Below are 13,656 nucleotides of genomic sequence, written 5' to 3' on the forward strand. Positions count from 1 at the left end.
GACTGTTTGGCTAGCTACTAAGTTAGCTAAATGACACGTTGTCGTGCCATCATGTCACCAAGCTAACGTTATTAATAAACAGTGAAGTTGTTATTTAGATGCGATTAATATATCATGTAATGTTACAATGTATCGAACGTACATTCTGCTACTAGTTTAACGTTAGCGTAAACGGGTTAGTTTGACCCCATGACGACTAACACCTCCATCCCTCACGATGAGGTGTATGCTTATGGATTCAGCCTGGGTCAAATGTGTATTGTTTGTGATTCAAATAGTTTTCTGTGCTCTATTGTACGTGCTGGTGTAATTGAGCCGCCAATAAGATGAGCTCGAAGGAAGGGCGTGTGGTTTGTTGCTTACCATTTTGCTTTGAGCGTATTTCATTGGTTCCAATACACCAGACAAGATCAGTAAAGCATAGAGAAGTACTTGAATCCAAAACAAATACGTATTTGACCCAGGTCTGCTGATCATGGGCTGTTCCTTCCATTCTCCACACTTCAAATGACTCTCCATCATTTTGGTTAAGGTTTATTTTGGTCTCATCTGTCCATAAAACTTCGGTCCAGAAAACTACTGACTCTTTGAATTCTAATCTGGCCTTTGGATTCTTGCTGCTGCTGTGAGGTTTTGCATCTTGCAGTCCAGCCTCTGCAACTCTGCTCTCAACGTCTTCTGCGTACAGTGGCTTAAGATATTTTCACCCCTTGCCCTCTGGAGACTGCTGGTGATGTCACTGACCATTGTTTTAGGATTGTTCTTCACAGCTCTTAGGGTTTGTCTGTCATCATCCGCAGTTGGCCGACCTGTAAGGTGTATATTTCTGACTCCACCCGTGATTTCTGTGCTGTCCTTCCTGATAAATTTGTCTGTTTTCTCTGCTTATAGATTAATTGTTTTTTTCAGCCGTGGTAAGTTCTCTGGTCTTCGTGATGGTGTATGCCTCTGACTCCAAATGCAATCTCCACAGATTAGAACAAAGGTTAAAACCAAGACTAGAGACACACTGCTTTTTTTTAAATGTATGAACAATTCATGTATGAATGAAAAATGTGTACTCAACACAAAAATAGCTGTTTCTGTACAACGATAAAACATGATACAAAACATGATACGATGAAACAATAGTCCATAAATTAGTATATTTATTTGTAAGAAATAAGAGTCCACATCCGCATTGAGTGGCCTTTCACTCTTCTGCTTGTGAGGGAAACAGGAAGTGGAGGTATTTGTCCGTACAGCAAACAATAATTGGACTGCATACAGAATTATCATTTTTAAAAACGGCGGAGACCAAAAACGAAAAAACGAACCAAAGCAAATCATCTGTCAGAACGACACGAGAGAGCTGTGAGCGGCAGATAAATACTGCTTAAATAAGGACGGTACTCCATACCGATACTGTTGATTTTTGCCTATATGCGCACAATTACTACTTATTGCGTACTTAGTGATGGATTTACGTATGTACGCTACAGTTATTTACCACGATAAGACTCTTAGTTTTAGGCTGCCGATTTGTATGTGCTAATTTTCACTAGCAGAATAAAGGAAAACTCTTGTCGCGCTGGTTAGGAGATTGGAATTCTGCCTCCCGATACATTTACTGAATTTAGAATTCTGAGCGTATCAGCGACTCACGAACTGAATGGCAAGCAACTGTTGTTAAGTGACTCGTTGAAATGACGGTATATTTCTGTAAACAATGGTGGCTGCAAGGGAACCTGTCTTTTCCACGTTTTCTTTGCTCAAAAATGGGAAGTTTAGCTCTTATCCTGTATAGGCACTTGTTTTTTCTACTTCACCCACTGCCGAAAGATGTCATGCACAATTTAAATGATGCATTGTTTTGTTCAAATTTTCCACCAGAAGACATGGATGACCCCAAATAACATGACATAACATAATATAATGATAGAGAAGTTTCTGAGAAACTGACAACACATCCCTTCAAATGAAAAACTTGAATTCAATGCCATTGTTTTAAATCTTGCTTTGTAATTTAATTTCAGTTCATCGGTTTTAATCTGTCATCCTTAATGAAAAAGCTTCCGCCTGATCAGATACCAGTCAGGCCACACCTCTTCCTGTTTCATAGATTTTTCAGTCTTGAAGAACTTACACGCACTTACACGCACACAGGCATGCGCATGCACACACACACACACACTCACTCACTCTCACACTCGCACACATGCACACACGTACACACACACACACACACACACACAACTATTTCAGGTAGGAATTCTCTCCACCACTCTGACAGATTCATCCTCCTTGATCTCTGAAAAACAATAACAGAAATAAATAATTTAAACTCCAGAACTGCATCCAGAATTCACATGAAGCAATACAGCGTGCATTAGAGTGTGTGGTGGAGTGTGTGAGTGTGTGATGGAGTGTGTGAGTGTGTGGTAGAGTGTGTGAGTGTGTGGTGGAGGGTGTGAGTGTGCGGTAGAGTGTGTGAGTGTGTGATGGAGTGTGTGAGTGAGGGGTAGAGTGTGTGAGTGTGTGATGGAGTGTGTGAGTATGGGGTACAGTGTGTGAGTGTGTGGTAGTGTGTGTGAGTGTGAGGTGGAGTGTGTGAGTATGGGGTACAGTGTATAAGTGTGTGGTGGAGGGTGTGAGTGTGTGATGGAGTGTGTGAGTGAGGGGTAGAGTGTGTGAGTGTGTGAGTATGGGGTAGAGTGTATAATTGTGTGGTGGAGGGTGTGAGTGTGTGATGGAGTGTGTGAGTGAGGGGTAGAGTGTGTGAGTATGGGGTAGAGTGTGTGAGTCTGTTTGGATGCTCATTAAAGAGGTCACTGAGTGTGTCAGATTCAAGCTCACTGCTGATAAGAGATGTAAACACAGGAATGACCCTGACTGACCTGCAGCACCTCTCTCTGGCATTAACTGCGATGACAGCCGAAACCATGGCAACCAGACCCAGGGAGAACAGCACTGACTTTAGCGCACACAGCGAGAGGCCAGGAGAATCTAGACCTACAGGAAATAAAGAACATCACACAGGACCCTACAGAGACAGCGATCGTTACACAACTGCACAGGCGCACACACATGCGCATACACACACACTCACACTCACACACTTGATCTGACTGTACATATTTCAATTTAAGTGCTATTGGCAGTTATTGTTGTATTTTAGTTGTAGTCATTTCAGTTGTAATGCGGATCATGTCCATACAACAACAAAAAATCCAATGTAGCAGCAGCAGGAGCATCATCATGGTCTAGCTAGAGTGTAAATAAGAGTCGGTTTATGTGTTTTCTGCTGATTATATGCTAATAGCGCTCTGAGCTAATCAGAGACTGACCTGTTTGGCAGGGCCTGGCTGTTTTGCTTAGTGAGCTGACGGGGTTAATGGCCGTACAGGTGTAGTCCTCTTCTGCACGGGTGAGGGATATCGTCAGCGTAGTTCTGTTCTCCGCTCTGGCAATTGTCTTTCCATTTCTGCTCCAGGACAGCACCACCTGGCTGCCACCAATCACACTGCAACTCAGGGTCGCATTACAGCTGCTGCCGTCTGTGCTGTTATTCACCTGGGAGGTTACCTGCACTGAAACAATCCTCTCTGCAGAGAGAGAGACCACCAACAGCATTACTTACAGCTCAGAGATCTACAGACACAAACACTGAAACACACTGCTTCATTAATTACAGCTCAGAGATCTACAGACACAAACACTGAAACACACTGCTTCGTTAATTACAGCTCAGAGATCTACAGACACAAACTCTGAAACACACTGCTTCATTAATTACAGCTCAAGAGATCTATAGACACAAACACTGAGGTGCTCACCATAAATGTGTAGTTGTATCTTTTTCGGCTCAAGGGACACAGATGTTCGGATACCTTTAAAGAGATATTCCCCAGAATCCTCTTCTCTCAGAGAACTAATGTTCAGGGCCCCGGTTTCATAATTCACAATCAGCCTCCCTTCAAAAGCTGCATTTGTCTCCAGGGTTTCAAAAGATGAGCTGCCCTGCTTGCTCACTAATTTGATGACAGTAACCTTGTTCTTTAACCACTCCATGAAGCTTGGTCCTCTGATTAGTCCTTCCTTATCCGTGGGCAGCACAATGGACTCCCCCACGGCTCCATTCAGCACTAGTGAAGTCCCGTACACACTGGACACCTGCAGCACTGGGAATAACAGCAGCAGCACAACTGTTAGTAGAGCACAATTACTAATAAGACCCAACCGCTCAGGGCTTGATAATGACCATTTGGCTCACCAGGCACTGTGGCTAGTGGTGTTCCAAAGGCTGAATTTTCACTGGCCCACAGAAAAAGCAATAAGTATATTGGAGAGTGGAACTGCAGACACTTGTTTGGATATAACATTTTATTTGAACAGAAATGATTATAGCTATCCAACCTGAGTAAAATGTAAGTGTGTGTGTGAGAGAGAAAAGACAAATCAGTTTTAATTACTAGCTTACACTAATGAAAGCACAACAGACAATAAAGGTTATCTTTAACAAAATATACACTTGAAGATTGTTTAAATTGCGTATTGCAGATGTTTTCCATGAATATTCTCTACGTGTTGATGCATCGAACGAAAAGTACAGGTATCCACAAATTTAAATAATGGCGATGAAATTTTGCGATGCAAATAAAAATGATTTCATTGCTCGCATGTAGCCTAATTGAAGAGACATGGTCATATCGGATGGTACTGAGCATTTGTGCCAATATAATGCGCTTATATTCATTTAATAACGTCAACGTCAAAGCTCTGCAGATGCACTTTAACTTATTTTTTTACTTTCACTTTAATTTTAAACTGCAACTGCAAAACACCACTGGCGAAGAGAAAATAACTATACTTGAGCGGACTCATGCATTGCATGCCAACGGAACATTACGCCCCCCCCACACATCCCCCACCATTTCCTGCTCTGGTTACTTCTTGTCTGAGTTAGTCATGATTGGGGATATGGTCAGATGACAAGTTTGCCTTTATATATCGTGGCTTTTGTCATGTTTTGTGTTTTGTTTTTATCTATAATACAATTTCTATAATAATAATAATAATAATAATAATAATAATTGTTATTATTATTATTATTGTTGTTGTTGTTGTTGTTTATCATAATAATTTAAGAAAAAGAATAATAATAATTATCATCATCATCATCCATCATTTAAGAAAAATGAAAGGCAAGAAATACATCCGTCTCTGTCATCTCTGACAAGGAAGTCAATTTCAAGCAAAGATTGAATCGTGAGCTTCCAAAACGAGGACCAGAGCTGCAGAAAGTAACAGATCGGGAGAAAGGGATGAAAATAATCAGTCACCGAATGTGCCCCCAGAGCGCAGTCAAATGTTCTCTGCCATTAGGAATCGGACAGGTGCATCATAACACCTGGAGAGTGCCCAGAGCAGCCAAACCGCCGTAGAGCTGGCCAGTTCAGGAACCTGGTATGGGGGGGGGGGGGGGGTGGAGCCACTGTGGCTGACGGCTAAGCCGCCCTATGGAAATGCCATGCTACTGCTACTTTCAGACCACTCTGTATTCTTTCTTTAACAAGACCAGGTCAAAACCTAGTATGTGGCTGGACCTAACACACGTGATCCGGCCGACCAATGGTGTAACATCACTCAGTCACTCAGTCAGTCACAGACATTCGTGTTTATAGGGCTGGCCCTGCTGTTGCGGTCCAGCCAAAAAAAAAACTGCAAAAAACTGCAGAACCTTCCACGTGGGAACTAAAAAATGGTTTTCATTCTTGGCCACTGCAATAAAAGTCATGCAGTTATCGGGATATGTGTATACAGTGAGCTCCATAATGTCTGGGGGCAAAGAGGCATCTATATATATATCTTTTTTTTTTTTTTTTTTGATTTGGCTCTGTACTCCACAATTTCAGATTTGTAAGCAAACAATTCACATGTGGTTAACAAGTGTACATTTCTTGCTTTGGTTTAATGGTGTTTTTATACATTTTGGTTTCACCCCATAGAAATTACAGCCCTTTTTATATACAGCCATTTTAGGGCACCTCTCTGGGACAAATGGCTTAATAGGAGTTTCTGATTACTCAGGTGTCCAATTGCGTTCAGTAGCATTCAGTATCTAGTCTTGATTCTAGGCTTTTGATGGCCTCTGAAGTATACTATTGCTATTTGTCAACATGAGGACCACAGTTCTGCCGATGATATTCAAGGAAGCCATTATGAGACTCAGAAGTAAGACAGAAATAGCCAGGGACATAGGCCCAACCATAGGCTTACCAAAAATCAACTGTTTGAAACAGCATTTAGAAGAAACTGGTGAGCTCAGTCATTTAAAGAAAGGGTCTGGTAGACCAAGGAAGACCTTTACTGTTGATGACTGAAGAGTTCTCACCATAATGAAGAAAAACCCCCAAACACCTGTCTGACAGATCAGAAACACTCTTCAGAAGGCAGGCGTGTCAGTGACTACGAACCGCAGAAGATTTTGAGAACAGAATTACAGAGGCTACAATACAAGATACAAACCACAAGCTAGCTCCAGAAACAGGATGGCCAGCTTACAGCTTGCTAAGAAGTACCTAAAAGAGCCTGCAGAGATCTACACTTCTTGTGGACAGATGATACCAAGATTGATTTGTATCAGAGTGATGGCAAGAGCAAAGGCCAAAAGGAACTGCCCAAGATCCAAAGCTCCCCTCTTCATCTGTGAAACGTGGTGGTGGGGACGTTATGGTTTTGGGAATGCTATGGCTGCCACAGATACTGGCTCACTTGTCTTCATTGATGACATTGATGAAGTAACAGCTGATAACAGCAGCAGAATGAACTCTGAAGTGTACAGAAGCATCTCATTGGCTCAAGTTCAACCAAATTTCTCCAAATGCATTGGACAGCGCTTCATCCTACAGCAAGGCCATGATCCAAAACATACTGCCAAAACAACAAAAGAGTTCTTCCAAAACCAAAAACTGGAAAATTCTTAACTGGCCAAGTCAGCCACCTGATCTGAATCCAATCGAACATGCGTTTCATATGCTGTAGAGAAAACTTATGGCCACTAGCCCCCAAAATAAGTAGGAGCTGAGGATGGCTACAGTACAAGCCTGGCAGAGCATCACCAGAGTAGATAGCCTGGTGATGTCTATAGGTCACTGACTTTTAGCAGTCAATGCATGCAAAGGATAAGTGACAAAGTACTAAACATGACTACTTTCATTTACATAACATTAATCTGTCCCAAACATTATGGTGCCCCTAACGAAAAAAAAGTGCTGCACTGAGAATGTGCACTTTAACGGTATGTGAATTTTTTCACATAGTTAAAAATTGTTGAGTACAGAGCCAAATCGACAAAAAATATCTGTGTCCTAAACATTATGGCACTCACTCAATGTATATATATAATATATAAATCAGGTTGCGTGGATCTGAAGTATGAATTTGGGTTGAGGAGAGTTCTGATTTCGAACTCTTGTATTAAAACAGGGGAAAGGTCAGAAATCTTTAGCAAGGCATCATTATATAAAGCCTTTCATATGTACAAAAGCATGTTAAAGCACATGAACCCACATACATGCAAGGGAGGCTTCAGAATTAGAGCTCTCGCAGCACTGAACGTAGACAGAGCTTCAGCTACACATCAAGATGAAAAAACAGTCACCACCCGACATGACTATATGGATATAAAATAACATATTTTCAGCATTATATGACAGGGGTGTCCAATCTTATCCGGGAGCAGGTGCAGGTTTTTGCTCTGTAGCCCAGCAGTACAACACTCAACTTCAACGATTAAACTAATCACAGTCTTCAAACACGGCCTTGATTGAATCAGGTGTCTTAACAAAATCAGGGCTAAAACAAAAAAAGTAAAAAATGTAAAATTTCAATGATTATATCATGATTTAAAAACTGACAAAAAGCCAAAGTATAGTCAGGGCTAAAACAAAAAAAGCCTGCACCCACACCGGTGCTTGTCAAATAAGACTGGACACCCCTGTTATAAGATTAAAATAAAAAATAAAAAATGTAAAATTTCAATGATTATATCATTTAAAAACTGACAAAAAACTATAAAAGAATAGTCACAAAAAAGGGGAACAAACTGAGGCAGTTACAGTTAGCACAAGTTCAGCAGAAAGAAGAAGGAAGAGAAAGAAGGAAAGAAAGAGGGAGAGATGAAGTGAGTCTGTCTCCACACTTACCTAGAAGAGCAGTCAGCACTGCAGAGGACATGATGCAAAACCAGCTCCTCAGAAATGACACAGGGATTCTTTATCACACACTGACAAACTGCTTCCTTTCGCTGCAACAGTGTGTGTGTGTGTGTGCATGCGCGTTTGTGTGTGTACACGCCAGAGAGTGTGCGTGTGTGTGTGTGTTTGTTTGTGTGCAGGTGCGTTTGTGTGTGTGTGTCTGTGTGTGTCAGCGTCGGTCTGTTTGTTATGTATGTATGTGTGTGTGAACTTAGTCTCTGGTGTGAACGAGTAGGTCTGAGTTTGTGTGTGTCTGTGAGGGAGAGAAAGAGAGAGAGAGAGAGAGAGAGAGAGAGAAAGAGAGAGAGAAAGAGAGAGAGAGAGAGAAAGAGAGAGAGAGAGAGAGGAAGATTCTATTTGAACTGAGGCAGCTGTGTCAGTGAGTGTTTGCTGTTCAGTGCGCAGATCACTTCCTGTGGCTTCTGAGCTCAGCGGTCTGCATGTTGGTCAGACTGTAGACAGAAGGCAACAGTTTATTTCTAAATACCCTTTCTGCGGCAAAGTGCGAAAAAAAGGAGGAAGCGCGATCTCCTGCGTCTCGGCTCCAGAGAGCGAGCCGTCAGTGCCTGATGGACATCAGATGCACCACGCCCACACGCCTCGGGCCGAGCTGATCCCAACGCCGCCTCAACACTTCAACTCGCGACGGTCAGAGATGCGGGCCCCCGCAGCTCAGAGCCGTCAAATCAAACCTCCCGCTCTCAGCGCACGTGTGACACCAGATCTCTCCAGATTCTGGATGGAGGGCGCTGCCTGGTAGAGCATTTGGCAGTGAACAGGTCTTTGGCCTCGGTTGTCAGGTTGCGTTAGCGTAGTGTAGTGTCGCAGCAGGGGCTGTTCCACACTCACACTCGTGCACATGCACACACGTACACACACACGCACACACACACACACACATGCACACACGTACACACTCACACTCGCACACATGCACACATGCACACACACACACATACACACACACACACACACACACACACACAGCTATTTCAGGTAGGAATTTCCTCCATCACTCTGACAGATTCATCCTCCTTTCTGAGTCCCCATTGATCTCTGAAAAACAACAACAGAAATAAATAACTTAAACTCCAGAACTGCATCCAGAATTCACATGAAGCAATACAGCATGCATTAGAGTGTGTGAGTGTGTGAGTATGGGGTACAGTGTGTGAGTGTGTAGTGGAGGGTGTGAGTGTGCGGTAGTGTGTATAAGTGTGTGGTGGAGTGTGTGAGTATGGGGTACAGTGTGTGAGTGTGTGGTGGAGGGTGTGAGTGTGCGGTAGAGTGTGTGAGTATGGGGTAGAGTGTGTGAGTGTGTGATGGAGTGTGTGAGTATGGGGTACAGTGTATAAGTGTGTGGTGGAGGGTGTGAGTGTGTGATGGAGTGTGTGAGTGAGGGGTAGAGTGTGTGAGTGTGAGGTGGAGTGTGTTAGTGTGTGGTGGAGGGTGTGAGTGTGTGGTAGTGTGTGTGAGTATGGGGTAGAGTGTGTGAGTGTGTTTGGATGCTTTTTTAAGAGGTCACTGATAAGAGATGTAAACACAGGAATGACCATGACTGACCTGCAGCACCTCTCTCTGACATTAACTGCGATGATGGCCGAAACCATGGCAACCAGACCCAGGGAGAACAGCACTGACTTTAGCACACACAGAGATTGGCCAGGAGATGGTGTTACTGGAGGAACTGGACCTACAGGAAATAAAGAACATCACACAGGACCCTACAGAGACAGCGATCGTTACACAACTGCACAGGCGCACACACATGTGCATACACACACACTCACACACTTGATCTGACTGTACATATTTCAATTTAAGTGCTGAATTCTCACTGGCCCACAAAAAAGCAATAAGTATATTGGAGAGTGGAACTGCAGACACTTGTTTGGACATAACATTTTATTTGAACAGAAATGATTATAGCTATCCAACCTGAGTAAACTGTGTGTGTATGTGTGTGTGCACGTGAGTGTGTGTGTGAGAGAGAGTGGGAGAGAGAGAGAGAAAAGACAAATCAGTTTTAATTACTAGCTTACGCTAATGAAAGCACAACCCACAATAAAGGTTTAACAAAATATACACTTCAAGATTGTTTAAATTGCGTATTGCAGATGTTTTCCATGAATATTCTCTACGTGTTGATGCAGCGAACGAAGAGTACAGGTATCCACAAATTTAAATAATGACGATGAAATTTTGGGATGCAAATAAAAAAGCATTTGTAATTATCATCATCATCATCATCATCATCTTCCATCATTTACGAAAAATGAAAGGCAAGAAATACATCCGTCTCTGTCATCTCTGTCAAGGAAGTTAATTTCAAGCAAAGATTGAAGATTCCAAAACGAGGACCAGAGCTGCAGAAAGTAACAGATCAGGAGAAAGGGATGAAAATAATCAGTCACCGAATGTGCCCCCAGAGCGCAGTCAAATGTACTCTGCCATTAGGAATCGGACAGGTGCATCATAACACCTGGAGAGTGCCCAGAGCAGCCAATCCGCCGTAGAGCTGGCCAGTTCAGGAACCTGGTATGGGGGGTGGAGCCACTGTGGCTGACGGCTAAGCCGCCCTATGGAAATGCCATGCTACTGCTACTTTCAGATCACTCTGTATTCTTTCTTTATCAAGACCAGGTCAAAACCTAGTATATGGCTGGACCTAACACATGTGATTCGGCCGACCAATGGTGTAAGCACCATTAGCATATGTTCTGTGATGGTTTTCGTAGGGTTCATTAAAGTCTGTCTTGGATTCTCTCATCTCGACATCATTAGGATCCGTTTTGCGTTCTCTTGGCTGAAGATCATTAGAATCCGTTCTGTTTTTGTTCTGTTTGTGAAATGTTTTTTTTACATACAAACAGACAGCAGCACAACAGACAAATAAAGGGTAACCTAACAAAAATCAGAATGTTTCACGAACGTTGAGTATGATCAGGTTTCTTCTCAGGATCTACAACAAAAATAAATAAATGAAAAGGATCAGCTTGATATGCAAATATCAATCACCTGAAATTCTCAAAATATACATACTGTATGCAATGCCACATCAGTAGCCTCACTTGGCAGGTTCATATGCTTATGGTACTATGAGCCTGACCAGGCTGTTCGTAACTGCAAGTCTTAAACTTATGGCAATAGGGGTTGGGACGCAGGTTTTGTGTAGTGGAATATCTGGTTTTATAACAGGAATTGCTTCAGTAGTCTCTTATTCTGATTGGTCGAGACACATTCATTCCTTACCCGGCACAGGGGCGGAGCAGACCTGTGTAACAGGAAGCAGGGGGGCGGAGCTTGTGCTGGCGGGGCTGCTGCTGCTACAGTTGATGGCGTCTCTGGTTGCCGTGATCAGTAACCGCGTTGAGTTGGTGGAGTCATTCCTGGCTGTCTCCTGGCACATGAGCTTGCCCGGTGTAAACTGACAGAGCGACGCCACCCAGTGGCCGTGGAGGGTAACGCACCTCACAGACACATTGCATAACCAAGGCCTTGACGTGTTGGTCAGAACCTCCAGTATAGGCCTGTCTGCCCGTTCTGTTCGGGTGAAGAAATATTAAAGGTTAATCTCTGAAACTCGAAGTAAGTCGGAATGTAAAGGGTTTGCTGTTTTGTTGTATGTGTGTGTATGTTTATGTGTTTTTGTGTCCTTAGAGAGAGAGAGACAGAGAGAGAGAGAGAGAGAGAGAGAGACTGACTGACTAGGCTGTTCATACAGTAACTGCAAGTTTACACCAAATTATGGCATTTGTGTGTGCTGAGAGAGAGAGAGAGAGAGAGAGAGAGAGATTTTGAGGGGGAGTTCAGCTTGAGTCTCGACTGAGTTGACCCAGCGAATCTGAAGCTTTTGCTCACCATAGATCATCAGCTTGACTACAGCGTTGTGTTTGCTTTTGCCTTGAGAGACTGCCACGGTGTACGTGTCCGCATCGCCCATCTGTGCCCGGTTGATTAGAAGAGAACCGTCTTTCGTGTTCAGGCGTAACCTGTCCCCAAATCTCTTAGGGTCTGTTGTCAGAAGGCTCGGCTTCAAATAAAAGGCGATTACACTATCGTCAATCCTCCACTGGACCTCCGTGGGACTGTTGTACGGAGATCCGGAGGGCAAAGTGACAGACTCATTAACGATACCATTGACTGTAATCAGGGCTTCACCTGTACCTGCAAAACACACGTACATTCACACGTCCCTGTATTAACTTTATAGACAAACAGAACATACTGATACGTTTGGAATCATTTAACGTATATGTATTACTCTAAATTCGTCCAACGATAATAAGCGTAAACGTGTGTGTCCTTAAGGTGGAGAATCAGGTTGCCAGATTGAGAAAAATACACAAACCTACAGTCTTGTGCCAATTCCCATGCTAGGTTTTGAGCTCAGTTGAAAAAACGTTTTCTGTATTAAAATTAAGCAGTTTTGTCATAAGCTAGTAAAGGTACAAAATTTGATCTTGTATGTAAATGAGACCAAGAAGCAATTCTCATTGGAGTGGGAATTTCACACGCAGGCAACCAGAGCCATTTACTGATCTGGTATTACACAAGCATACACAGTGAAATGTTCAGTGTAAAATCAACTCTTATAGTATACTTATGGACTCATATGTACTCTGTAAGAGCTGAGTCAGCACTGGACCTTTCACCGTATGAAAATGACTTTTAATGATCAGAAAAGAACTACAGTCTGAGCAGCAGTAAAAGACATATAAAGAACATGCCTAATTAAACTTCACTGAATAACAACAACAGGAACAACAGCAACAACCAGAACAATAATATTATGAATAATAATAATAATAATAATAATAATAATAATAATAAATAGGTAGATAGAATTTGGATTTTAATTTCTATATCTCATAACTCAGATTATTGTATTTCTGAATATGATTGTGGTGGGGCGGGCGTGGTTTGAGCGTCGGCTGCAGAGAGAGAGAGAGTGTGAGAGGAGCGGCTCTCGGATCCTTCGTCACAACTGTCAGCTGGAGGTAATCAGCGCCGAGAATTGTTAATTGTTTAATTGCGCTGATTGCCTCTGATTGCTTTCAACAGTGAGCCTGGGGTTTTTAAAAGGAAGACCGGAAGCTGGAGCGAGGGTTGGGCTGATGACAAGGCTGCTACGGAACCGGCGTGACTCTTGTGAAAACTGTCTGTAAACCGAAACCGAAAATAAAGGAGCACGGCAGTGCTAATTGTGGAAACGATTGTCTCCCGTGAGTGTGTGTTAAACAGGAGGGGTGGCACTCACTTGCCACAATGATAATTGTAATAAGGCATTATATATATATATACAGTATATATGGATTAGGCTGGTAAAATTGGTAAAGGAGGAACTGTTATCATTCTCTTTTAAAAATCCTTTATAAATCACCCCTTCAGTAATTCCACCCAGTCCATCAACAGTCTT

At 42.7% G+C, this 13,656-nt stretch overlaps 2 protein-coding genes across 9 annotated transcripts in view; one reads left to right on the forward strand and one right to left on the reverse strand.

Annotated features, from left to right (window-relative positions):
- LOC135260620 (uncharacterized) overlaps positions 1-13,656 on the forward strand; it is a 132,270-nt gene that overhangs the window by 97,681 nt on the left and 20,933 nt on the right. The window lies entirely within an intron of this gene.
- Positions 1,131-13,007, reverse strand: LOC135260623 (signaling lymphocytic activation molecule-like). 7 transcript variants are annotated; one of them, XR_010331683.1, is made up of 8 exons: positions 12,099-13,006; positions 11,490-11,780; positions 9,801-9,930; positions 8,187-9,293; positions 3,816-4,160; positions 3,327-3,584; positions 2,877-2,985; positions 1,131-2,290 (listed from the first exon to the last, which is right to left on the reverse strand). XR_010331683.1 is itself a non-coding variant. In XM_064346012.1 (5 exons), exons 1-5 carry the CDS (start codon positions 8,215-8,217, stop codon positions 2,275-2,277), a joined length of 765 nt encoding a protein of 254 aa, XP_064202082.1. In that variant the 5' UTR covers positions 8,218-8,500; the 3' UTR covers positions 1,131-2,274. The 7 variants fall into 7 exon arrangements, 5 of the variants coding, with proteins under 5 accessions (XP_064202082.1, XP_064202084.1, XP_064202080.1 ...); XR_010331682.1 differs by lacking the exons at positions 2,877-2,985; positions 3,327-3,584; positions 3,816-4,160 and adding an exon at positions 11,170-11,199 and having other exon boundaries at positions 1,131-2,235; positions 9,117-9,293; positions 9,801-9,915; positions 12,099-13,007; XM_064346012.1 differs by lacking the exons at positions 9,801-9,930; positions 11,490-11,780; positions 12,099-13,006 and having other exon boundaries at positions 2,877-2,991; positions 8,187-8,500.

This window comes from Anguilla rostrata, chromosome 8 (genome assembly GCF_018555375.3).
Source record: "Anguilla rostrata isolate EN2019 chromosome 8, ASM1855537v3, whole genome shotgun sequence".
In the NCBI taxonomy this organism is placed as follows: domain Eukaryota; kingdom Metazoa; phylum Chordata; class Actinopteri; order Anguilliformes; family Anguillidae; genus Anguilla; species Anguilla rostrata.

Coding starts and splice junctions, on each gene's coding strand:
- LOC135260623 (XM_064346010.1), bottom strand. CDS start 4,361: ATGTTATATCCAAACAAGTGTCTGCAGTTCCACTCTCCAATATACTTA. Junction 4,161..4,252: donor ACCACTAGCCACAGTGCCTG/GTGAGCCAAATG, acceptor TGTTATTCCCAG/TGCTGCAGGTGTCCAGTGTG. Junction 2,992..3,326: donor AGCCAGGCCCTGCCAAACAG/GTCAGTCTCTGA, acceptor TATTTCCTGTAG/GTCTAGATTCTCCTGGCCTC.